At 43.1% G+C, this 26,000-nt stretch overlaps 3 protein-coding genes across 3 annotated transcripts; all 3 read left to right on the forward strand.

Annotated features, from left to right (window-relative positions):
* The first annotated feature begins 1,754 nt into the window (after nt 1–1,754).
* f7l (coagulation factor VII, like) lies at nt 1,755–11,032 on the forward strand. Its single transcript, XM_062041686.1, has 8 exons — nt 1,755–1,974; nt 5,179–5,342; nt 5,421–5,445; nt 6,961–7,074; nt 7,147–7,287; nt 7,356–7,444; nt 7,508–7,628; nt 10,395–11,032. The coding sequence occupies exons 1-8, from the start codon at nt 1,755–1,757 to the stop codon at nt 10,940–10,942; spliced, it is 1,422 nt and encodes a 473-aa protein (XP_061897670.1). The 3' UTR covers nt 10,943–11,032.
* A 2,661-nt stretch (nt 11,033–13,693) lies between these two features.
* LOC133646410 (coagulation factor VII-like) lies at nt 13,694–18,727 on the forward strand. The gene is made up of 8 exons (XM_062041732.1): nt 13,694–13,909; nt 14,064–14,227; nt 14,319–14,343; nt 16,106–16,219; nt 16,287–16,433; nt 17,631–17,749; nt 17,844–17,964; nt 18,137–18,727. Exons 1-8 carry the CDS (start codon nt 13,855–13,857, stop codon nt 18,715–18,717), a joined length of 1,326 nt encoding a protein of 441 aa, XP_061897716.1. The 5' UTR covers nt 13,694–13,854; the 3' UTR covers nt 18,718–18,727.
* Nucleotides 18,728–18,989: 262 nt separating this feature from the next.
* f7i (coagulation factor VIIi) lies at nt 18,990–24,240 on the forward strand. Its single transcript, XM_062041722.1, has 8 exons — nt 18,990–19,203; nt 19,309–19,472; nt 19,558–19,582; nt 19,717–19,830; nt 19,914–20,051; nt 20,799–20,902; nt 22,833–22,953; nt 23,021–24,240. Exons 1-8 carry the CDS (start codon nt 19,146–19,148, stop codon nt 23,641–23,643), a joined length of 1,347 nt encoding a protein of 448 aa, XP_061897706.1. The 5' UTR covers nt 18,990–19,145; the 3' UTR covers nt 23,644–24,240.
* The last annotated feature ends 1,760 nt before the right edge of the window (nt 24,241–26,000 follow it).

Genomic DNA, 26,000 nt, shown 5'->3' on the forward strand with positions numbered 1-26,000 from the left:
AACACTCTTGCCTTTTTCTAAAAGGAGCCATTTGAAAATCGAGACTTTTGTGATGTATTTTGCCTTCAGTTACGTGAGCGCATGACACCCGAAGAGAAGTTTGGACACACCTTCTCATTTCAATGTGTTTTCATGATTATTTACATTGTAGATTGTCACATCAAAACTATCACACCTGTGAAGTGAAAACCATTTGAGGTGACTACCTCTTGAAGCTCATGGAGAGAATGCCAAGAGGGCGAGTTAAAGTTAAAAGTTAAAGTTAAAGTACCAATGATTGTCATGCCGTCAGGGGGTGCATTCTACGGCGGGGGTGCATTATCCAGCACAACAGCGGCGCATGGACTTCATTTATAAGTAAAGGTAAGACCATAATAACATTTTTTTTATTAAATGTGTTTTTTTGTGTGCTACAGTTTGTATGTATAAAGTTAAAGTAGCAATGATTGTCACACACACACTAGGTGTGGTGAAATTTGTCCTCTGCATTTGACCCATCTCCTTGTTCACCCCCTGTGAGGTGAGGGGAGCAGTGGGCAGCAGCGGTGCCGCGCCCGGGAATCATTTTTGGTGATTTAACCCCCAATTCCAACCCTTGATGCTGAGTGCCAAGCAGGGAAGTAACGGGTCCCATTTTTATAGTCTTTGGTATGACTCGGCCGGGGTTTGAACTCACAACCTACCCATCTCAGGGCGGATAAAACATGTTTTCAGTTATTTCACCTTTTTTTTTGCTAAGTACATAACTCCACATGTGTTCATTGATAGTTTTGATGTGACAATCTACAATGTAAATAGTCATGTGTCAGGGTGTGTTGGTGACGAACCCCAACATGCAGAGATGGCGGCAGGCATTGTCCAGGAAAACATGATTTAATGTTCAACAAAATAAAGGTAAAAACACAAACCAGGAACTAGGAATAGCCAAAACTGAAAACAGGAACCAGCAAACAGAAAAACTGGAAACAGCTAATGGCTAACAAGAAAACACAAAACAAAAGAGCTAGGAGAAAGCAAACTCCAAATAGCTAACAGGAACAGCTTACCGCTACGACGACAGGTAGTAGCACGACAGGTAGTAGCTGTAACGATCTACACGACAGGTAGGAGTGACAATAATCCAGCCCTGACTGGAGGAGAAGGCCGGTTCAAATAGCAGCTGGCTGATTGACACCAGGTGTGCCCAGGTGCCAATCAGCCGCAGCTGAGGGGAAGCAGCACTCAGGGAGACAATCAGGAAATAACCAAAATAAAAGCACTGACAGGAAACTAAGACAAACACAACCAAACTGTCAGGGGCAACCCTGACATCATGAAAATAAGGAAAACACATTGAATGAGGAGAAGGTGTGTCCTAACTGTTGGCCTCTACTGTACGTGCATTCCAAAATTCTCCGCTGTTTCCATTTGTAATACATAGTAGCCTATAGTTGTAACTAATATCTGTCAGTAGACTTGATACGGAGGCGCTAACAACTACAACATGGCTGCAGGGAGAAGAGGGGGCGTGGCCTGGAGGAAGGCTTTTGACCGCCCACAAAGCGTCAGAAAGCGGCTAGAAGATGACCTGTGAAACAAAATCTACGCTAAATTGTGCCTAAAGAACCACCATGTCATGTTATGTAAACATCAAGGAGGTTTTTAAATGTAGGGGAAAACAAATCAAACTATGACCCTCCTCCCCAAATGATTGTATTAGTAAGTAACAAGTGTGAACATGCATTATACATGTTGTCTGTTTTGAGAGAATAAAAATGGTCAGAATCATCACCAAAACAATCCTTCGCTCCGAAGTCCAGACAAAACCAACAAGGGCGAGCTGTACTGGGACAGTTTACACACGCCAGTGTTTACGTGTTGAAAGTTCATTGGTGACCTTCGTTCAGATCAGAATAAAAATGGCGACCACAAGCAGGCACACAAAACCTCTCTTCTTCCTCGGACTTCTCATGTCTTCAATCCCAGCATGCAAAGGTCAGTTCTCTGCCGGTTGAACTCTCCCTTGAGCTGTGAAGATGTGCTACCAAAGTTCAACATAGTCAACATTTAGCATCAGGGAACTTGTCATTAATTGGCCATCAGTCTGGAGTGTGAGCTGCTTCCTTCTGATCATCATCAGGCGGAGCATTACAAAGGATGGAGCTATAGATAGCATTGGGTGGTTTTGATTGATTGATTGAGACTTTTATTAGTAGGTTGCACAGTGAAGTACATATTCCGTACAATTGACCACTAAATGGTAACACCCCAATAAGTTTTTCAACTTGTTTAAGTCGGGGTCCACTTAAATTGATTCATGATACAGATATATACTATCATCATAATACAGTCATCACACAAGATAATCACATTGAATTATTTACATTATTTACAATCAGGGGTGTGGAGGAGGGGGGGGGGGGTAGGATATGGACATCAAGTAGTGGACATAGAGAGAGAGAGAGAGAGAGATCAGAAGGCATAAGAAAAAGAAAAAGAATCTGCATTTGATTGTTTACATTTGATTATTAGCAATCCGGGGAGGGTGTTAGTTTAGGGTTGTAGCTGCCTGGAGGTGAACTTTTATTGCGGTTTTGAAGGAGGATAGAGATGCCCTTTCTTTTATACCTGTTGGGAGTGCATTCCACATTGATGTGGCATAGAAAGAGAATGAGTTAAGACCTTTGTTAGTTGGGAATCTGGGTTTAACGTGGTTAGTGGAGCTCCCCCTGGTGTTGTGGTTATGGCGGTCATTTACGTTAAGGAAGTAGTTTGACATGTACTTCGGTATCAGGGAGGTGTAGTGGATTTTATAGACTAGGCTCAGTGCAAGTTGTTTAACTCTGTCCTCCACCCTGAGCCAGCCCACTTTAGAGAAGTGGGTAGGAGTGAGGTGGGATCTGGGGTGGAGGTCTAGAAGTAACCTGACTAGCTTGTTCTGAGATGTTTGAAGTTTAGATTTGAGGGTTTTGGAGGTGCTAGGGTACCAGGAGGTGCATGCGTAATGGAAAAAGGGTTGAACGAGAGTTCCCGCCAGAATCCTCAAGGTGCTTTTGTTGACCAGAGAGGAGATTCTGTAGAGAAATCTCGTTTGTTGGTTAACCTTTTTGATTACCTTGGTTGCCATTTTATCACAGGAAAGGTTAGCCTCTAGAATGGAACCTAGGTAGGTGACCTCATCTTTCCTGGTGATAACAATGTCACCCACTTTTATGGTGAAGTCATTGACTTTCTTAAGGTTGAAGTGGGACCCAAACAGGATGGATTCAGTTTTACCCAAGTGTATGGATAGCTTGTTGTCAGCGAGCCAGGTGCAAGTTCTACAGAGTTCAGCACTGAGGATTTTCTCCACCTGTGACTTGTCCTTGCCGGATACCAGCAGGGCAGAGTCATCCGCAAACAAGAACAATTCACAGTCGCATGCCGATGACATGTGGTTTATGTATATTAGGAACAATAAAGGTCCCAATATACTGCCTTGGGGGACTCCACAGCTCACCGAGAGGGGGGGGGGGGGGGGGGGGGGGACACGGTGCCGTTCACCTCTACCACCTGCTCCCTCCCTTCCAAGTAAGACTGCATCCAGCTCCATGAGGTTTTGTTAAATCCGATTGCTCTGAGCTTATCCAACAGTATAGCGTGGTTAACGGTGTCAAAGGTCTTCTGAAGGTCCAGCATGACCATGCCGCAGTATTTGCCCGCGTCCACCTCATGTTTGATGTGGTCGCTCACATAGAGAAGGCATGTGTCAGTGGAGTGGTTAGTTCTGAAGTCAGATAGAGAAGGCATGTGTCAGTGGAGTGGTTAGTTCTGAAGTCAGATAGAGAAGGCATGTGTCAGTGGAGTGGTTAGTTCTGAAGTCAGATAGAGAAGGCATGTGTCAGTGGAGTGGTTAGTTCTGAAGTCAGATAGAGAAGGCATGTGTCAGTGGAGTGGTTAGTTCTGAAGTCAGATAGAGAAGGCATGTGTCAGTGGAGTGGTTAGTTCTGAAGTCACATAGAGAAGGCATGTGTCAGTGGAGTGGTTAGTTCTGAAGTCACATAGAGAAGGCATGTGTCAGTGGAGTGGTTAGTTCTGAAGTCACATAGAGAAGGCATGTGTCAGTGGAGTGGTTAGTTCTGAAGTCACATAGAGAAGGCATGTGTCAGTGGAGTGGTTAGTTCTGAAGTCAGATAGAGAAGGCATGTGTCAGTGGAGTGGTTAGTTCTGAAGTCAGATAGAGAAGGCATGTGTCAGTGGAGTGGTTAGTTCTGAAGTCACATAGAGAAGGCATGTGTCAGTGGAGTGGTTAGTTCTGAAGTCACATAGAGAAGGCATGTGTCAGTGGAGTGGTTAGTTCTGAAGTCACATAGAGAAGGCATGTGTCAGTGGAGTGGTTAGTTCTGAAGTCAGATAGAGAAGGCATGTGTCAGTGGAGTGGTTAGTTCTGAAGTCACATAGAGAAGGCATGTGTCAGTGGAGTGGTTAGTTCTGAAGTCAGATAGAGAAGGCATGTGTCAGTGGAGTGGTTAGTTCTGAAGTCACATAGAGAAGGCATGTGTCAGTGGAGTGGTTAGTTCTGAAGTCAGATAGAGAAGGCATGTGTCAGTGGAGTGGTTAGTTCTGAAGTCAGATAGAGAAGGCATGTGTCAGTGGAGTGGTTAGTTCTGAAGTCAGATAGAGAAGGCATGTGTCAGTGGAGTGGTTAGTTCTGAAGTCAGATAGAGAAGGCATGTGTCAGTGGAGTGGTTAGTTCTGAAGCCGGATTGGAATTTGTACATGAGTTTATTAGTGGCCAGGTAACTATCGACCTGTTCATAAACTATTTTCTCCATTACTTTGGAAATGGAACTGAGAATAGAAACAGGTCGGTAGTTGCCAGGTTCTAATTTGCTTCCTTTTTTAAAGAGGGGAGTTACTCTTGCTATCTTGAAATCTGTTGGTACTTGGCCTTGAGTAATTGAGAGGTTTATTATGTGCGTGATGATCGGGGCAATGGTGGAGGCAGAGTCCCTGAGGAATCTGGAGGGAATATTATCAAGGCCGGTGGCCTTGTTAGGGTGGAGCGCGCTCAATTTTTTAAACACCTCATCAGCTGTGACCATTTCTAATTTGAAATCATCGTTGGATACTCCTAACTTTCTGTAGAAGGCTTTAATGTGTTCTACACCAAAGTGACCAGTCAGTGTCAGGTGGATTGACATGTTGTTGCTGAAACAGGCATGTTCCTGGAGAGACCTGAAGCAAACGTTTTCCTTCATCGTACCCGTCGGGCCAATTTTCTTTTCGAGGAGCTTAAACAAGGAAACTTAGAGCGTGAATGTTTGGAGGAGAAATGCTCCTATGAGGAGGCCAAGGAGATCTTCGCTTTGCCGCAGCAGCTGGTCAGTATAACTCACTCCATGTTCAGTTTGGACTGTTTGGCAATGTTGCTTCTTAACGTGTCGTGGCCGCCTTTGCAGGAGGTTTTCTGGAGGATGTACACGGGTAAGACTCTCCTCCAAACGTAACAATATACAGAACCCACAAGCAGTGAAGTTGTCACCTTGTGTAAATGGTAAATAAAAAGAGAATACAACAAATCCTTTTCAACTTATATTCAATTGAATAGACTGCAAAGACAAGATATTTCATGTTCACACTGGAAAACTTTGTTATTTTTTGCAAGTATTAGCTCATTTGGAATTTGATGCCTGCAACATGTTTCAAAAAAGCTGGCACAAGTGGCAAAAAAGACAGAAAGTTGAGGAATGCTCTTATTTGGAACATCCCACAGGTGAACAGGCTAATTGGGAACAGGTGGGTGCCATGATTGGGTATAAAAGCAGCTTCCATGAAATGCTCAGTCATTCACAAACAAGGACGGGGCGAGGGTCACCACTTTGTCAACAAATGCCTGAGCAAATTGTTGAAGAACAACATTTCTCAAGCAGCTATTGCAAGGAATTTAGGGATTTCACCATCTACGCTCCGTAATATCATCAAAGGGTTGAGAGAATGTGGAGAAATCACTGCAGGTAACATTGAATGCCCGTGACCTTCCATCCCTCAGGCGGTACTGCATCAAAAAGCGACATCAGTGTGTAAAGGATATCACCACATGGAACACTTCAGAAAACCACTGTCAGTAACTACAGTTGGTCGCTACATCTGTAAGTGCAAGTTAGAACTCTACTATGCAAAGCCAAAGACATTTATCAACAACACCCAGAAACGCCGTCAGCTTCGCTGGGCCCAAGCTCATCTAAGATGGACTGATACAAAGTGTTCTGTGGTCTGACGAGTGCACATTTCAAATTGTTTTTGGAAACTGTGGACGTCGTGTCCTCCGGAACAAAGAGGAAAAGAACCATCCGGATTGTTCTAGGCGCAAAGTGTAAAAGCCAGCATGTGTGATGGTATGGGGGTGTATTAGTGGCCAAGACATGGGTAACTTACACATCTGTGAAGGCACCATTAATGCTGAAAGGTACATACAGTTTTTGGAGCAACATATGTTGTTATCATGGACGCCCCTGCTTATTTCAGCAAGACAATGCCAAGTCAGGTGTTACAACAGTGTGGCTTCATAGTAAAAGAGTGCGGGTACTAGACTGGCCTGCCTGTAGTCCAGACATTGAACATGTGTGACGGCTAACATATGAGAAGGGAGACTGTTGAACAACTTAAGCTGTACATCAAGCAAGAATGGGAAAGAATTCCACTTCCAAAATGTGTCTCCTCACTTCCCAAACCAAAACTGAGTGTTGTTAAAAGGAAAGGCCATGTAACACAGTGGTGAACATGCCTTTTTTGCAATGTGTTGCTGCCATTCCATTCTAAGTTCATGATAAGTTTCTCAGTGTGAACATGAAATATCTTGTCTTTGCAGTCTATTCAATTGAATATAAGTTGAAAAGGATTTGTTGTATTCTCTTTTTATTTAGCATTTACACAACATGACAACTTCACTGCTTTTGTGTTTAGTACCTCTAAGACTATTCGTGTGGTGTGTGTTTGTAGCCGTGGATCACTGCCTGTCATCTCCCTGTAAGAATGGCGGCACCTGCACTCGCCAGATGAACACCTTCGTGTGCAAATGTCGGTCTGGATTCCATGGATCCACCTGCGACAAAGGCAAGACCCGCTTGTTCCGCCATCATTCAGAACTGTTAATGTTTTTATGCTAACGTCTGGGATTGTTCTTAGTGCGCGTGACTTCTGTGGGATGTCGCTACAGAAATGGAGGATGTGAACATTTCTGCAGAGACCTTCCTGACCGGACACGCACTTGCTTCTGCACTACAGGCTACAGTTTGGGTCAGGACAACAGCACGTGTATACCCCAAGGTAAGTACTGCTTCTCATAGTCACCTGAAGGTGGTGGTAGATGTTGCACACCAGCTGATGTCATCTAGATGCAGTCTCCTGTGGAAGACCAATGACCCATTTTGGCCCGAGAGTTGTCAATGGTGAGATCTGTCCTAAAGGACAATGTCCCTGGCAGGTGAGGTTCCTCTCCCCAATTGTGATGCCATAGCAGATCAATGTTGATACAAACAATGTCTAGGCTCTCCTGACTGAGAACCATGCCTATGCCTGTGGTGCCATTGTTCTATCCACTCACTGGATTCTAACTGCAGCTCACTGCGTGTGGAGGAAACCAAGCAGCATCTTCCATGTCATCGTGGGTACGCCAGCTGATGAAAGACTCAAACGCATAGCTACCGTGTTTTCCAAACCGTAGGGCGCACCGGATTATAAGGCGCACTGCCAATGAATGGTCTATTTTCAATCTTTTTTCATACATAAGGCACATTAAAGGAGTCATATTATTATGATTATTTTCTAAATGTAAAAGACTTCCTTGTGGTCTACATAACATGTAATGCTGCTTCTTTGCTTTAAATGTTGCACAGATCAGTGTTTTTCAACCACTGTTCTGCGGCACACTAGTGTGCCGTGAGATGCAGTCCGGTGTGCCGTGGGAGATTACGTCATTTCACCTATTTGGGGTAAAAATATTTTTGGCAAACAAGTAATTATAGTCTGCAAATAATGTGCCGTTGTTGAGTGTCGGTGCTGCCAAGAGCTCGGCAGCGTAACAATGTAATATTCTTCCATATCAGCAGGTGGCAGCCGGTAGCTAATTGCTTTGTAGATGTCGGGAACAGGTCGTGTGAGACGACGATGGTTAGTCGTGAACCCAATATGCAGACGACAGTGGGAGGCAGCATGCAGGTGAAAAGGTATCTAATGCTAAAACCAAAAATAAACAAAAGGTGAGTGCCCCTAAGAAAATGCATTGAAGCTTAAGGAAACTAAAACTGAACTGGCTAAAAAGTAAACAAAAACAGAATGCTGGACGAGAGCAAAGACTTACAGCGTGTGGAGCGTCCACAAAGTACATACGAACATGACATGACAATCATCAATGTCCCCACAAAGAAGGATAGCAACAACTTAAACATTCTTGATTGCTAAAACAAAGCAGATGCCGAGAATAGCGTTCAAGGAAGACATGAAACTGCTACAGGAAAACACCAATAAAATGGGAAAAGCCACCAAAATAGGAGCGCAAGACAAGAAGTAAAACACTACACACAGGAAAACACCAAAAACCTTAAAATAAGTCACAGTGTGATGTGACAGGTCGTGACAGTACACCTACTTTGAGACAAGAGTATGGTTTAAAGTCATATCCAACACTTGCAACAACGACTTTTTACTGTCAATATCGGCTGCCGAGTTTCATTTTTTAATGATTTCTGCTGGTGGTGTGTCTCAGAATTTTTTCAATGAAAAAAATGTGCCTTGGCTCAAAAAAGGTTGAAAAACACTGGCATAGATGATGTTTTACTCATCATCTTCAACTCACTTTCTGACAGTCTCTTCAGGATGCGCCGTTTTATTTACGTGCCTCCACTTGGACAGCGTCATCTTTGTTGTAGCGGTGTAGCGTGCAAGGACGGGAGTGGAAGAAGTGTCAAAAGATGGCGCTAACTGTTTTAATGACATTCACACTTTACTTCAATCAATAACGGAGCAGCATCTCCTCATCCGTGGCTCACTAGTGCAACAACAACGCCCGAAATGTGTCCCGTGACCGGAACTCTCTAATAAGTAAAGTTCCTTGGGTGAATAATGTAAAGTCACTACACCGGTATGTTTTAGTGCTTTCATGGTGAGTTTACTGACAGATATAAGTAAGAACTTTACACTACTTTATATTAGAAATGACAACATGAATGTCACATAACAAGAAGATAGAGAAAAAGTTAGAAGATTATCCACTACGGTGTCGGCACGGACTACAAAGGCGGACGTGTGCACATTTTCAGGACTTATGCAGATCCCAAATACAGATCAGCAGGTACCAGAAGGCAAGAAAAATTGTTTCTGCATAATATTGTGAAACAAAACAGCAGATAATATGTCTTACCTTATACACACAGCATAATAATACTCCTATGTTGAAGCACAGTACAATCCATCAAGTGGTGTGGCTTCATAGCTTACCTAGATTTCTGAGCGCCGTGTGTAATGTTCTATATTTTCAATGGAACATATCAAATGTTGGTGTTGTTTACCTCAGCATACTTGCCAACCCTCCCGTTTTTAGCGGGAGAATCCCGGTATTCAGCGCCTCTCCCGACAACCTCCCGGCAGAGATTTTCTCCCGACAAACTCCCGGTATTCAGCCGGAGCTGGAAGCCACGCCCCCTCCAGCTCAATGCGGACCTGAGACTGAGTGGGGACAGCCTGTTCTCACGTCCGCTTTCCCAGCTTGCCTGCCCAATGAACGGAGAAGTTAAACAGGACAATACTGCCATCTAATGGATAGCCACTGGAACACTGAAATTCAAGTATTTTTATTTTTTTTCTATGTAAATAAAATAAATATATATATATAAATATATATATACATATATATATATATATATATATATATATATATATATATATATATATATATATATATATATATATAGCTAGAATTCACTGAAAGTCAAGTATTTCATACATATATATATATATATATATATATATATGAAATACTCGAGTTGGTGAATTCTAGCTGTTAATAACCACGCCCCCAACCCCCCCACCCCCCCACCTCCGACCAAGCCCTCCCCCCACCTCCCGATATTGGAGGTCTCAAGGTTGGCAAGTATGACTTCAGTCATATTGCAGTCTACACGTATCTCTTATGTGTGACTGCCATCTACTTATCGTTACACCATGTACCAAATAAAACAGCTTGGAGGTCAGTAGGCAAAACCAGAATGATTCCGTACATTAGGCGCAGCGGGTTATAAGGCGCACTGTTGAGTTTTGAGGGGAAAAAAAGGATGTTAAGTGCGCCTTATAGTCTGGAAAATACGGTACTGTAATAAACCCATTAGACTTCACAGTCTGCTTGTTTCTTATTTTCTTTGATTTCTTTGCATGCAAAGGCGAACATGACCTGGAGGTAGACGAGAAGACGGAGCAAAAGCGACGAGTATCCAAAGTCCTGATCCACCGTGGCTACAACAACTCCAGCTATGATAGCGACCTAGCGATGCTGAAGCTTCATCGTCCTGTCAAACTGGGACTCTATGTTGTTCCTATTTGTCTAGCGGCTAAGAACAGCTCTTTCAGCCGCATGCTAGCAGCTGTGAGACACAACACCGTGTCAGGGTGGGGTCGCCTGGCCCAGCACGGCTCCACTGCCAGATTGCTGCAGCGCTTGGCACTACCACGTGTGCCACTACAGGAGTGCCGCCTGCACACCAGACTCAACATCACCCGGAACATGCTTTGTGCCGGGCTGCAGAATGGCGGCCAGGATGCATGCAAGGGCGATAGTGGTGGCCCTCTAGTGACGCGCTACAAGAAAACCTGGTTTCTGACCGGTGTGGTGAGTTGGGGTAAAGGGTGCGCCGGGAGGAACCTGTACGGTGTTTACACCAGAGTCAGCAACTTCCTGGACTGGATACAACATACCATGTCCAGAGGGTGAAAGCAGGAATACCCTTGCAAATCTACGACACGTTATTTACTTTCACTTGTTGAGGTTGTTTCATTAGAGGGAATAAAAAAGGACAAAGACATAATGTTTATATTGTCTCTGCTGGGTAAAATGTTCAAGTAGCAATGATAGTCACACACACACTAAATGTGGCAAAATTTGTCCTCTGCATTTGACCCATCACCCTTGATCACCCACTGGGAGGTGAGGGGAGCAGTGAGCAGCAGCGGTGGCCGCGCCCGGGAATCATTTTTGGTGTTTTAACCCCCAATTCCAACCCTTGATGCTGAAAGCCAAGCAGGGAGGTAATGGCTCCCATTTTTATAGTCTTTGGTGTGACTTGTCATATAAACAAAGCAAATATAATATATATGTTTTAGTTTTATTATACTAGCCTGGAGGTAAGCAAGATAGGATGGAGATAGACCCTTTAGTATTTTATACCTAAGTAGTAAAACCTTAAAGTCACATCTTAAGTGCACAGGAAGCCAGTGCAGGTGAGCCAGTATATATATATATATATATATTTGTACACACCAGTGACGTGCAGTCAGGGGAGGCAGGTGAGGCGGGGCCTCAAGTGCCATCATGGAAAGACAAAAAATGTAAAAAGAAAAACAATTAATGAAATTATTATATGTATCCAGTGATTATACTATAAAGTTATTTTCCATTTAACTTCACCAGTTTTAGATTATTTTTATTCAAAATCGCTGAATTTTCACATTTGCCGTTCAAATACTGAGAAGAGACGGTGCGGTGAGTCACCAGCCAGTTGTGCCTCAACATGGATTGCGCAATGACTGGGCTAACTGCTGGCCTGCTGTGCAGTGAGAGCGTATTGCTATATGAATTATATTATACATTTCCATAGTTGAGTTATCTGAGGTATATAATGTACAGTGTATTTTGTCAACAACTGTATGTGTGTAACGTATTTCTTGTGCTGAGCAATCATAAAACGGCCGCGAAGACACACTGGCAGAGGCTCGCAGTAATCCCGCCTCTTGGTGCTGGATAATGCACCCCCGCCGTAGAATGCACCCCCTGACGGGAGTGTTATATCAACTAAAGCCCACACTTAAACTGTCCACGTGCAAGATTGAATCTATTTCAAAAAGTTATTTAATAAGAAGCCAAAAAGTGCAAAAACAATAATGTTGGTGTTGGAGGAGTTGTCAGGGCCACAACATTAGGTACACCTGCAGACTGCAGCACAGATTTCATATTTCATTCATTCACAACTCCTCCAACACCAACATTATTGTTTTTGCACTTTTTGGCTACTTATTAAATAACTTTTTTAAATAGATTCAATCTTGCACGTGGAAAGTTTAAATGTGGGCTTTAGTTGATATAACACTCCCGTCAGGGGGTGCATTCTACGGCGGGGGTGCATTATCCAGCACAACAGCGGCGCATGGACTTCATTTATAAGTAAAGGTAAGACCATAATAACGTATTTTTTTATTAAATGTGCTTTTTTGTGTGCTACAGTTTGTATGTGTAAAGTTCAAGTTAAGTTAAAGTACCAATGATTGTCACACACACACTAGGTGTGGTGAAATTTGTCCTCTGCATTTGACCCATCCCCTTGTTCACCCCCTGGGAGGTGAGGGGAGCAGTGGGCAGCAGCGGCGCCGTGCCCGGGAATAATTTTTGGTGATTTAACCCCCAATTCCAACCCTTGATGCTGAGTGCCAAGCAGGGAAGAATGCTGGTATGAGCTTTTAAACATAACCCGTTAACTGCTGCCAATCAAATGGTGAATAAGATACTCTTTAGGGTTCATATGTTTGTAAATCTGACTGTGATGAAGTCAGTGCCTCACCAGCCACGAACCTCACCGCACCCGCACGTCACTGATATACACACACAGTATAGGTATATATGTCATACTTGCCAACCCTCCCGGATTTACCGGGAGACTCCTGGAATTCAGCGCCTCTCCCAAAAACCTCCCGGAAGAAGTTTTCTCCCGAGAATCTCCCGGAATTCAGCCGGAGCTGGAGGCCACGCCCCCTCCAGCTCCATGCGGACAGCGGCGGCAGTCTGTTTTCACGTCCGCTTTCCCACGATATAAACAGCGTGCCTGCCCAATGACGTCATAACCGTAGAATGATCGAGGGCGAGTTCTTAGTTTCTTGCGTGGGTTTATTGTTAGGCAGTTTCATTCACGTCCTCCCAGCACGGTAACAACACACAACAACACACGTCACGTTTTCGTCTACTGTAAAGCAGTTTGTCTGCCGTAAACAGCAATGTTGTGACACTCTTTAACAGGACAATACTGCCATCTACTGGATAGCCTCCGGAACACTGAAATTCAAGTGTTTCTTTTATTTATATGTATAATAAAATAAATATATATATATAGCTAGAATTCACTGAAAGATAAGTATTTCATACATATATATATATATGAAATACTCGAGTTGGTGAATTCTAGCTGTAAATATACTCCTCCCCTCTTAACCACGCCCCCCCGCCCCAACCAATAGTTTATTCTATATTTTTATTGTAATATTTTCGGAATGTGTTTGTTATATTTTTGGCCAAAGTAAGACAAGGAAAACAATCTGAAGCTGTGTTTACTTTGGAGTTTGAATGCCATGGTTGTAATAGTCCGTGTGCACAGATGTTCCTCCATGTGGCCCCTGAGATCAGATGACTGCTGTGCCTGCTGATTAGACTGTATTTGTGGAGGGTTGACAGTACAAAGGCATGCAGCTCCAGTATTGGCCAGTCAGTCTGACAAAGATGGTTAACGTGCCAGCAGAGGGCATGCAGGAGGTTCTCCCAACTAGGCTGACTTCAGTATGACAGGTGGGAACATGTGACCAGTGTTGGACTTCAACCCTTCAGCCTCACACACAACAGCCAACATTTCCCTGCCGTCAACAATGTGGCTCAGCGTCTTCATCACCCTCGTCTTCAGCGTGGCATCAGTGGCGTCAGGTCAGTGCAGGAATGTGGAGTCTGACAAAGTCTTTTAGACTAATCATGGAAGAGACAGCCGGCTTTATTTTTCAAGTGTGCTTGTTCTTTGGCTCTTTGAATGTCCCCCAGGGATCAATAAAGTACTTTCTATTCTATTGTGTTTGCATGCAAGTGTTCCTGGACCCAGATGAAGCCCACCGTGTCCTGGTGCGCATGAGGAGGTTCAACTCAGGCTGGCTGGAGGAGCTCCAGATGGGTGATTTGAAGAGGGAGTGTCTGGAGGAGAAGTGCACTTACGAGGAGGCAAGGGAGGTGTTTGAGCACACTGAGACCACGGTGAGAATGGAGCGCTTCTTTCTGACAAATTCAAGCTTTATCCTCTAAAAGTGGTGTTGATTAGGTGAGCGCCTCCTTTTTGTTTCCTCAGGACGAGTTCTGGAAGACGTACAGCAGTGAGCAGGATTGACACATCTGGGGCTTGGGGGCATTTATGGAAAACTGTTTTTTACTAGAAACTTACAAAGCAGTCTTTCAACCGTATGCTAACAATTTTTTAATTTTTTTTTACAACAAATGGGAGTAAAGCAACAAACAACATCAGCAACACCCGGTGGTTTCCTCCAGGAGGACCAGCAGGAGGAGCATCGAGTGTTTCTCTAAAAAATGTTATGTCCAACGACTCGCTGGCAGAAAACTTAGTCTTCTGTTTTTGTTTTTTTACAGATATCTTTTTGACAACAAAAAGTTATTTTTTTATGAGGTTAAATGCACAAAAGCCAAAAACAGTGAAGTTGTCACGTTGTGTAAATGCTAAATAAAAAGAGAATACAACAAATCCTTTTCAACTTATATTCAATTGAATAGACTGCAAAGACAAGATATTTCATGTTCACACTGAGAAACTTTGCAAATAATCATGAACTTAGAATGGAATGGCAGCAACACATTGCAAAAAAGGCATTTTTACCACTGTGTTACATGGCCTTTCCTTTTAACAACACTCAGTTTTGGATTGGGAAGTGAGGAGACACATTTTTGAAGTGGAATTATTTCCCATTCTTGCTTGATGTACAGCTTCAGTTGTTCAACAGTCTCCCTTCTCATATTTTAGCCTTCACACATTTTCAATGTCTGGACTACAGGCAGGCCAGTCTAGTACCTGCACTCTTTTACTATGAAGCCACACTGCTGTAACACCTGGCTTGGCATTGTCTTGCTGAAATAAGCAGGGGCGTCATGATAACAACATATGTTGCTCCAAAAGCTGTATGTACCTTTCAGCATTAATGGTGCCTTCACAGATGTGTAAGTTACCCATGTCTTGACCACTAATACACCCCCATACCATCACACATGCTGCCTTTTACACTTTCACCCGAGAACAATCCGGATGGTTCTTTTCCTGTTTGGTCCACAGTTTCCACTTTGCATCAGTCCATCTTTTGGCTTTGCATAGTAGAGTTTTAACTTGCACTTACAGATGTAGCGACCAACTGTAGTTACTGACGGTGGTTTTCTGAAGTGTTCTGGATCCCATGTGGTGATATCCTTTACACACTGATGTGGCTTTTTGATGCAGTACCACCTGAGGGATCCAAGGTGTGTGATATCATGGCTTACCTGCAGTGATTTCTCCAGATTCTCTGAACCTTTTGATGATATTACGGAGCGTAGATGGTGAAATCCCTAAATTCCTTGCAATAGCTGCTTGAGAAATGTTGTTCTTAAACTTTTCGACGTGCATTTGTTGACAAAGTGGTGGCCCTCGCCCCGTCCTTGTTTGTGAACGACTGAGCATTTCATGGAAGCTGCTTTTATACCCAATCATGGCACCCACCTGTTCCCAATTAGCCTGTTCACCTGTGGGATGTTCCAAATAAGAGCATTCCTCAACTTTCTCACTCTTTTTTGCCACTTGTGCCAGCTTTTTTTTTGCAGGCATCAAATTCCAAATGAGCTAATATTTGCAAAAAAAAACAAAGTTTCTCAGTGTGAACATGAAATATCTTGTCTTTGCAGTCTATTGAATTGAATATAAGTTGAAAAGGATTTGTTGTTTTCTCTTTTTATTTAGCATTTACACAACGTGACAACTTCACTGCTTTTGGGGTTTTTGTAAATGAAAATAAAAAGGGGCACTTTGAAACTAATGAGTACGTTAGCACCTGAGCAACCATCGACGTTTCAGGTTTTTGACCAGCTATCGTCCTACAGTTCCAGACTACTGTGAGTCCAACCCCTGCTTAAATGGGGGAAGTTGCTCGGTCCAGACCGGGTCCTACACCTGCCTGTGCCCACAGCACTTCAGTGGCCTCGTCTGTGAGCTGGGTAAGGACAGCTTGAACGCTCACAAATGCATTCGCTCCGAAGAATACATGGTTGTGTCCTTCGACAGACGACCGCGCTAAGCCAGACTCCTGCCTGCTGGAGAATGGAGGCTGTGAGCACTTCTGTGATGAAGACCACTGGGGAGGAAGACTGAACTGCTCCTGTGCAGACGGCTACTTCTTGCACACTGATGGCTGGAGCTGCCTTGCGGAGGGTAAGAATGACATATGATGGTTGTAGAGCAGGGGTCACCAACCTTTTTGAAAGCAAGAGCTACTTCTTGGGTAGTGATACACACTTCAATAAATTGCCAGAAATAGCCAATTTGCTCAATTTACCTTTAACTCTATGTTATTATTTATAATTAATGATATTTACACTTAATTGAACGGTTTGTAAGAGGAGGAAACAAAATTAAATTTTGAAACATAGTTTATCTTCAATTTCGACTCTATAAAATTGAAGATTCAACCGAAAAAAAGAAGAGAAAAACTAGCTAATTCGAATCTTTTTGAAAAAATTAAAAAAAGAATTTATGGAACATCATTAGTAATTTTTCCTGATTAAGATTAATTTTAGAATTTTGATGACATGTTTTAAATAGGTTAAAATCCAACCTGCACTTTGTTAGAATATATAACAAATTGGACCAAGCTATATTTCTAACAAAGACAAATCATTATTTCTTCTAGATTTTCCAGAACAAAATTTTTAAAAGAAATTAAAAAGACTTTGAAATAAGATTTAAATTTGATTCTAAAGATTTTCTAGAGTTGCCAGAATATTTTTTTTAAACTTTAATCATAATAAGTTTGAAGAAATATTTCACAAATATTCTTCGTCGAAAAACAGAAGCTAAAATGAAGAATTAAATCAAAATGTATTTATTATTCTTTACAATAAAAAAATAAATTTACTTGAATATTGATTTAAATTGTCAGGAAAGAAGAGGAAGAAATTTAAAAGGTCAAAAGGTATATGTGTTTAAAAATCCTAAAATCATTTTTAAGGTTGTATTTTTTCTCTAAAATTGTCTTTCTGAAAGTTATAAGAAGCAAAGTAAAAAAAAATAATGAATTTATTTAAACAAGTGAAGACCAAGTCTTTAAAATATTTTCTTGGATTTTCAAATTCTATTTGAGTTTTGTCTCTCTTAGAATTAAAAATGTCGAGCAAAGCGAGACCAGCTTGCTAGTAAATAAATACAATTTAAAAAATTGAGGCAGCTCACTGGTAAGTGCTGCTATTTGAGCTATTTTTAGAACAGGCCAGCGGGCTACTCATCTGGTCCTTACGGGCTACCTGGTGCCCGCGGGCACCGCGTTGGTGACCCCTGTTGTAGATTGTAAAGCTAGCTTCTTAGTTAAGTTCTGTGAGATGCGATCAGGTATGTTTCATTTTCTTGCCTCAGATGCAATACCGTGTGGCGTGACGCCAGTCATTGAGGATTCAAGCAAAGCCGGACAGAATGACCCTCGTGCAAGGATTGTGGGTGGCAATGAATGTCCCAAAGGGGAATGTCCCTGGCAGGTATGCTACATTAAAGGGATCTGTTAACTGCACAGCCACGGGCTTTTATGTAGGCCTCATCGAGCTGAAGATGTGGTTGATGTGTTCCTTGTAGGTGTTGCTGCTCTATAAAGGAAAAGGTTTCTGTGGAGGAGTCATCTTAAAACCCACATGGATCCTCACAGCATCCCATTGCATGGAGGATGCCGATGTCAGCTTTTTAAGCATAGTTGCAGGTATGAGCTAGCCAAGTTGGTTTGTTGGCCCCTGACGCTGACGGACCTCAAACGTGCTCTAAGGCTTTAGGGCAGAGCTATTTAGTGATTTACAGCTCGACGCACTTATCTAGAAGTGTGTTCTCATGCTTGCTGAACGCACTCCTCCTACAACTTTGACACTGTCTGACAGGTGAGCACAATACGGAGGTGACGGAGGGAACAGAACAGGTCATCCAGGTGGCTGAAATCATCATGCACGAGCGCTATGTAAAGACGACGGCTGACAACGATATTGCCCTGCTGCGACTCACTGCTCCCATCGTGCTCACACCGTACGCCGTAGCAGCCTGCCTGCCCACAAAGTCTTTGGCTGAGCGTGAGCTGTGGGCCGTGAGCACGCACACGGTGAGCGGCTGGGGCCGCAGGGCTGAAAACGGCCCCACCTCGCACTTGCTGCGGCGTCTCAGGGTGCCTCGGATTCGTACACAACAGTGCGTGGAGGAAAGTGGCGTGGCCCTCACGGACAACATGTTTTGTGCCGGATACATCCAAGGCCAACAGGACTCCTGTAAAGGTGACAGCGGCGGGCCCCTGGTGACACAGTACAAGAAGACAACCTTCTTGCTCGGCATTGTGAGCTGGGGGAAGGGCTGCGCCCGACCTGGACACTATGGAATCTACACGCGCATTTCCAACTACCTGCAGTGGATCCACAACCGCACAACACCGCAACAACCCACAAACAACACACAGCTACCCCCTGTACACTGAAAAGCTGAGCACTAAGTAGCCAATAAACTACCCTGAGTCAACATGGAGTTGATTAACCATTAACCACGCACATGTTAACATAAACATATTTAAAGTCATCATAGTAGCACTGCTAAGGTTCTTCCATTAATCACATACAGCAGCGCAGAAGTTGGCCAGTTAGGGCTCAGCATTGGACATTGTAGTCCTTGTTTGGTACCAGTAAATACCATGCCAAACTTTCTTGGTGATCATATGTTCTTTTTGTATAGTAAAATTGCAAACCAGTGACGTCAGATTTGTTTTCTAAACTGGTGAATAATGAGGGTGATGTTTGTTCTGCTGAGTCCAAGGGTGATAGGGCTCATGGAGCATGCGGTACAAAGGCTCATCCTCTCCTGAAAGCGGTCCTGGAAACTTCATTTTTGCAATTCTGCACACTGGAAATCATGTTGGTGAGAAACGGCATTGTGTGGATTCTGTTGTTTGGGATCTCTGCAGCTGCAGGTTTGTGTTACGGGAGACTTGCTTGGACAATTTCAAAAGGATAACATTTCAAGAGTTTATCTGCAGTCTGGTGTTGATAATGTTACTACATGTGGTTGGCATCAGTGTTTGTGGAGAGACCGGAGGCCAGCGATGTGCTGACCAGAAGGCGGCGAGCAAATACCGGATTCCTGGAGGAGCTCAAGCAAGGCAACCTGGAAAGGGAATGCATGGAGGAGATGTGCGACTATGAGGAGGCCAGAGAAGTATTTGAGGACAAAGGACAGACAGTCAGTCAATTCCTTTACTATACGACTATAGTAAGACGACAATTTATACTCACAAATATGTTTTTGTTGTTTTCTGCTTCTGCAGGAGCAATTCTGGCAGACCTATGACCGTGAGTTTCTGTCAACTTTCAACAATCATCTGCGTTTCATATTTGATATTTAATTCATCTTCCTGTTCTTTTTCTCCCAATGTTTGTGGTGCCAATAACGGCCGACTATTAACGTGATTCTAATTCGCTGTCAGGTCGGGAGCCCTGCAACATAAACCCATGTCGCAACAATGGCGTGTGTGTCCAGCAGGGGACAACCTTTCAGTGTCAATGTCCCGAAGGCTTTGAAGGACGCGTCTGTCAGATGGGTACTAAATGAAGAGAACCGAGAGAGAGCCAATGACAGCCTGTAGATGCATTCATGACATCACTCAGTATGGCTCTCTTTCAGTGTTTGAAGACTCCCTCAAGTGTATTTACCACAACGGTCAGTGTCAGCATTTCTGCGATGGCTCAGGGAAACGCCGCAGGTGTTCCTGCGCTGATGGCTACATTCTGGGCGAAGACGGGCGTCAGTGCGTTGCTCAAGGTAGAAACATCTTTTTCACATGGATGCTTCTACTCAAGATGACCGGGACACTTACACAAGTGACAGTAAATGACTAATAGCTGCTTTACTATTAGTATTTAGCGTTGTGGGAAAGAAGTTGAGCCAACACACGACGTGCTGCTAACTGTACTTTTATTCACCACTCTTGGGAATAACCTTTCTCATCTCTGGCAACGATAGAACAGGAAGTCTCATGTCACATGGGCCAATCACATTTATGTATACTTCAGGGACCGATCGGAGATCGTATTACCTAAGAATATTACATCCCCCTTCTTTTAAGAAAAATATGAAACACAACATTCAAGGATAGCTTTTTCTGTGCAACATATTGAAATTAAAGTAGCACATGTACGACAGCCATAAAGTAAGGATTCAACAAACAGATTTCAATTATCTCTTCATTTGCCAACGATCTTATCCCAATTCTGACACCATGTCTTGTTCCGTACTGCGGAAAATAAGTCGAGCCAACACAAAACGTGCTGCTAACTGTACTTTTATTCATGACTCTTGGGAAAAACCTTTCATATCTCTATTTCAAGTCCCAAGTCCCATGTGCCATAGGGCCAATCACATTTATGTATACTTCACGATTGGAGATCAAATTACCTAAGAATATTACAAGCGTAAGTTTGTCCTTACATTTTTTAATAGTTTCACGCACAAACTGTAATGTGCACACGAGGCCAACAGTTGGCATAAATGTGCCCTCCTGTCTTCCAGTGGAGTTTCCATGTGGTCAGCTGGCTCCAGCCAATCAGAGCCTGACAGGTCAGACCAGGCTTGTAGGAGCCAATCATTGTCCCAAAGGAGAGTGTCCCTGGCAGGTAAACGCTCGCTCCATGGCAGTAATGAATGAGATCATGTGATGGTCTTGAGCAAACGTGAAACCTAGCTGGCTAACTTAATCTTTACATAGGTATCCCTAACATCTTACCAAGACCACGGAAAGGCAAAGTCTTGATGCAACCACACCATTTGCTCTTGGCTGAGTTGGATGAACTATGCACTTGGGTTAGGTGTCATTTTAGCACTAGTCTATTAAAGGCCTACTGAAAGCCACTACTAGCGACCACGCAGTCTGATAGTTTATATTTCAATGATGACATCTTAACATTGCAACACATGCCAATACGGCCGGGTTAACTTATAAAGTGACATTTTAAAATTCCCGCCACACTTCCGGTTGAAAAACTCTTTTGGATTTGATTTATGCGCGTGACGTCACAAAATCCACGGAAGTGGTTGTACGCCATCGACCCGATACAAAAACCTCTTGTTTTCTTCGACAAAATTCCACAGTATTCTGGACATCTGTGTTGGTGAATCTTTTGCAATTTGTTTAATGAACAATGGAGGCTGCAAAGAAGAACGTTGTAGGTGGGATCGGTGTATTAGCGGCTAAGTACAATACTTACAGCAACACAACAAGGACTACTTACTACGCCTAGCCGATGCTTGCCGCCAAACCCACGGATGAAGTCCTTCGTCACGCCGTCGATCGCTGGAATGCAGGTGAGCACGGCTGTTGATGGGAATGGGAAGATGAGGGCTGGCTGGCGTAGGTGGAGCGCTAATGTTTTATCATAGTTCTGTGAGGTCCGGTTGCTAAGTTGCTAAATTAGCCTTAGCGTCGTTAGCAACAGCATTGTTAAGCCTTACCAGGCTGAGAATTATTAACCGTGTAGTTACATGTACATGCTTTAATAGTATTGTTGATCTTCTGTCTATCCTTCCAGTCAGGGGTTTATTTATTTTGTTTCTATCTTCATTTGAGCCAGATGCTATCACGTTAGCTCAGTAGCTAAGTGTGTCACCGATGTATTGTCGTGGAGATAAAAGTCACTTTAAATGTCCATTTCGCGTTCTCGACTCTCATTTTCAAGAGGATATAGTATCCCAGGTGGTTTAAAATACAAATCCGTGATCCACAATAGAAAAAGGAGAGAGTGTGGAATCCAATGAGCCAGCTTGTACCTAAGTTACGGTCAGAGCTAAAAAAGATACGTCCATCGCTGCCTCTCAAGTCCTTCACTGTAACGTTCCTCATCCACGAATCTTTCATCCTCGCTCAAATTAATGGGGTAATCGTCACTTTCTCGGTCCGAATCTCTCTCGCTCCATTGTAAACAACGGGGAATTGTGAGGAATACTAGCTCCTGTGACGTCACGCTACTTCCGCTACAGGCAAGGCTTTTTTTATCAGCGAGCAAAAGTTGCGAACTTTATCGTCGATTTTCTCTACTAAATCCTTTCAGCAAAAATATGGCAATATCGCGAAATGATCAAGTATGACACATAGAATGGCTCTGCTATTCCCGTTTGAATAAAAAAAATCATTTAAGTAGGCCTTTAAGTTGGTGTATGTAGCATTCACATTTCAGCAGCACTTAAATGATAAACAAACAAACCACTGACAGCATAATTGCACCAGAGTTTGTTTTAACGGAATCAACCAAGTGTGAAGAGAGCCTAAAGCTGAGTACATAGCCTGTCGAAGCCAGATTCCGAATTGGGTGTCGCTAGCCTTGCAATGAGTGATTGGCAGCCTCTGACAGGTTGCATGACCATTACATTCATGTCAGAAAGTCTGAGCAGTGCATTTGTGGCTCGCGGTCTGTTGGAAGAGCGTAAACACAATTGTTAGTTTTGACTTCACTTTAAAGGCAATTTGACTTTACTCCAGTGTGAGTTGTTGAAATGTAAAATAACAATATTGTACATGCTACTAAAATGACCTATTTGTATCGTGATCAGGTTCTGATTGAGTTGAACCAAACAAGTCATTGTGGAGGCGCCCTGATCCGTCCTGACTGGGTTGTTACTGCAGCTCACTGCGTTCTTGGAATCCACCCTGACCAGCTTACGGTGGTGGCAGGTAAGCAGATGATAGAAGCTCTGTGCACCTTTTTTTATTTTCAAATGCCATTTGCTGCTGTTTCCAGGGGAACACAACCTGGAGGCCGACGATGGCACAGAACAAAGAATCCCAGTTTCCAAGGCAATAGCTCATGAGGGTTATGTCCCAGCAACAGGTGACAGCGACATTGCGCTGCTGCACCTGAGTAGAAGTGTGGCCCTAAACAGCCAGGCGCTCCCTATCTGCTTGCCCAGTAAAGACTTAGCGGAGAAAGAGCTGCAACTGCTGCGGTACCACACCGTGTCCGGTTGGGGCAAGAGGACCACTGGTGGAAACGCTGCCAGCCACAGCACCGCAACCAGCGGCGTCATCTCCCCTGTCCTCCGCAAGATGTCCGTACCAATCGTCCCCAACTCTCAGTGCTCACAGACAGCCCAGTTCAACTTCACCAACAACATGCTGTGTGCTGGCTACCTGGACGGCCAACAGGAGAGTTGCCGTGGCGACGATGGGAGCCCGTTGATCAGTGTCTTTGGTTCCACCCACTTCCTATTGGGCATCGTGGGATGGGGGCGGGGCTGTTCACACCCTGGTTATTATGGCGTTTACACCAACATGGCCAAATTTGTTGACTGGGCTGAGTCCACCATTAAGAACCCCCCCGCAGCCCCAATGTTTACTGACATGATGCAACAGAAAGTTGTCTAACAGCCACTAAGAAAAGCTTTTTCAATGGTTTAACAGCACTTTGGTTGAAACAATTGAAAGTGCTCGATTGTTGCTCATTTTAAACCAACGCCATTGTTGTGTCATTTCTGGAAATAAAGAACCACTAATGATAGACACATATTGTCATGCACAGTGAAGTCTGCTGTCAAGTTGTGTAAGAGTCTCACGTAGGGTAATACGGTACATTGGTATAGTACCGCGATACTAATGAATCATACTCGGTACTAGACCGCCTCTAATAAAGTGTGGTATCATCCAAAACTAATGTCAAGTATCAAAGAAGAGAAGAATAAGTGATTATTACATTTGAACAGAAGTGTAGATAGAACTTGTTAAAAGAGAAAATAAGCAGATATTAACAGTAAATGAACAAGTAGATTAATAATCCATTTTTACAGCTTGTCCCTCATAATGTGTACAAAATAATAGGTGTATAAATGACACAATATGTTACTGCATACATCAGCAGACTAATTAGGAGTCTTTGTTTGTTTACTTACTACTAAAAGACAAGTTGTCTAGTATGTTCAACATTTTATTTAAGGACTAAATTGCAATAATAAACATAGAGGGGGGGAGGGGGGGGGGTTACCCACATATGCGGTCCTCTCCAAGGTTTCTCATAGTCATTCACATTGACGTCCCACTGGGGTGAGTTTTTCCTTGCCCGTATGTGGGCTCTGTACCGAGGATGTCGTTGTGGCTTGTACAGCCCTTTGAGACACTTGTGATTTAGGGCTATAGAAATAAACATTGATTGATTGATTGATTGATTGATATGTTTAATATACCCTAAGATTTTTTGTTAAAATAAAGCCATTAATGACATTTTCTGTGGTCCTCTTTATTTAGAAAAGTATTGAAATACATTTTGGTACCAGTACCAAAATATTGGTATCGGGACAAGCCTAGTCTAACGATAAACCATCATCATGGTTCGGTACGTACCTCAGATTTGAGGTCACGTTTCAGTTAACAAAATGCAAAACATAAAACTGCTTAACATTTGGTGTGTAAATAATTTGAAAAGGGATCCATCATGTTGTATGGAGTCATGATGTGACTCCATCATTTTGGACCTCTACTCCTTGCAAGTAGAAGTGTGGTCGACCAGATAGCTTTAAAAGTCCATTTCAGTGATGTTGATTTTTTTAAATCTAGTAAAAACTATTTCTACTCACCGGCTTTTTCGGACTATAAGGCGCACTTAAAATCCTTTTATTTTTTCAAAACTCAACAGTGCGCCTTATAACCCGGTGGGCCTAATGTACGGAATAATTGTGGTTGTGCTTACTGACTTCGAAGCAATTTTATTCTGTACATGGTGTAATGATAAGTGTGACCAGTAGATGGCAGTCAAACATAAGAGATACGTGTAGACTGCAATATGACGCCAGTAAACAACACCAAAACTTTACATGTTCCATTGAAAATAAAGAACATTACACACGGCACTCAAAAATCTGTCAAAATGTTTTAGTAAGACTTTGAAGCTGCACCGCTGTCCAAGTGGAGGCACATAAATAAGACCGCTCACAGAACGGCGCATCCTGAAGCGACTGTCAGAAAGTGACTTGAAGATACTACCACCTACAAGCCTGCTCAGTGGCCTAGTGGTTGGAGTGTCCGCCTTGAGATGGGTAGGTTGTGAGTTCAAACCCCGGACCGAGTCATACCAAAGACTATAAAAATGGGAGCCATTACCTCCCTGCTTGGCACTCAGCATCAAGGCTTGGAATTTGGGGTTAAATCACCAAAAATGATTCCCGGGCGCAGCCACCGCTGCTGCCCACTGCTCCCCTCACCTCCCAGGGGGTGATCAATGGTGATGGGTCAAATGCAGAGGACAAATTTCACCACACCTCGTGTGTGTGTGACTATCATTGCTCCTTTTACTTGAACTTAACACCTCCAAAGGCTTAGTGGCCACATGCGTGGACAGCACTTTTTAGCTCTTATTTACAAAATTGTGTCCACTACTGAATTGGGGTCTTATGGCTGCTTATACTGCCATCTGGTGGTGTCAGAAGAGTATAACATACAATGGAATTTGGAAAAAAAAAGTGTAAAAATAAGAATTAGCATGTCACTAAACATGAAGTACACGTTTGTGTACAAACCCCGTTTCCATATGAGTTGGGAAATGGTGTTAGATGTAAATATAAACGGAATACAATGATTTGCAAATCCTTTTCAAGCCATATTCAGTTGAATATGCTACAAAGACAACATATTTCATGTTCAAACTCATAAACTTTATTTTTTTGTGCAAATAATCATTAACTTTAGAATTTGATGTCAGCAACACGTGACAAAGAAGTTGGGAAAGGTGGCAA

The sequence above is a fragment of the Entelurus aequoreus genome, linkage group LG01 (assembly GCF_033978785.1).
Source record: "Entelurus aequoreus isolate RoL-2023_Sb linkage group LG01, RoL_Eaeq_v1.1, whole genome shotgun sequence".
NCBI classification, from domain to species: Eukaryota; Metazoa; Chordata; class Actinopteri; order Syngnathiformes; family Syngnathidae; genus Entelurus; species Entelurus aequoreus.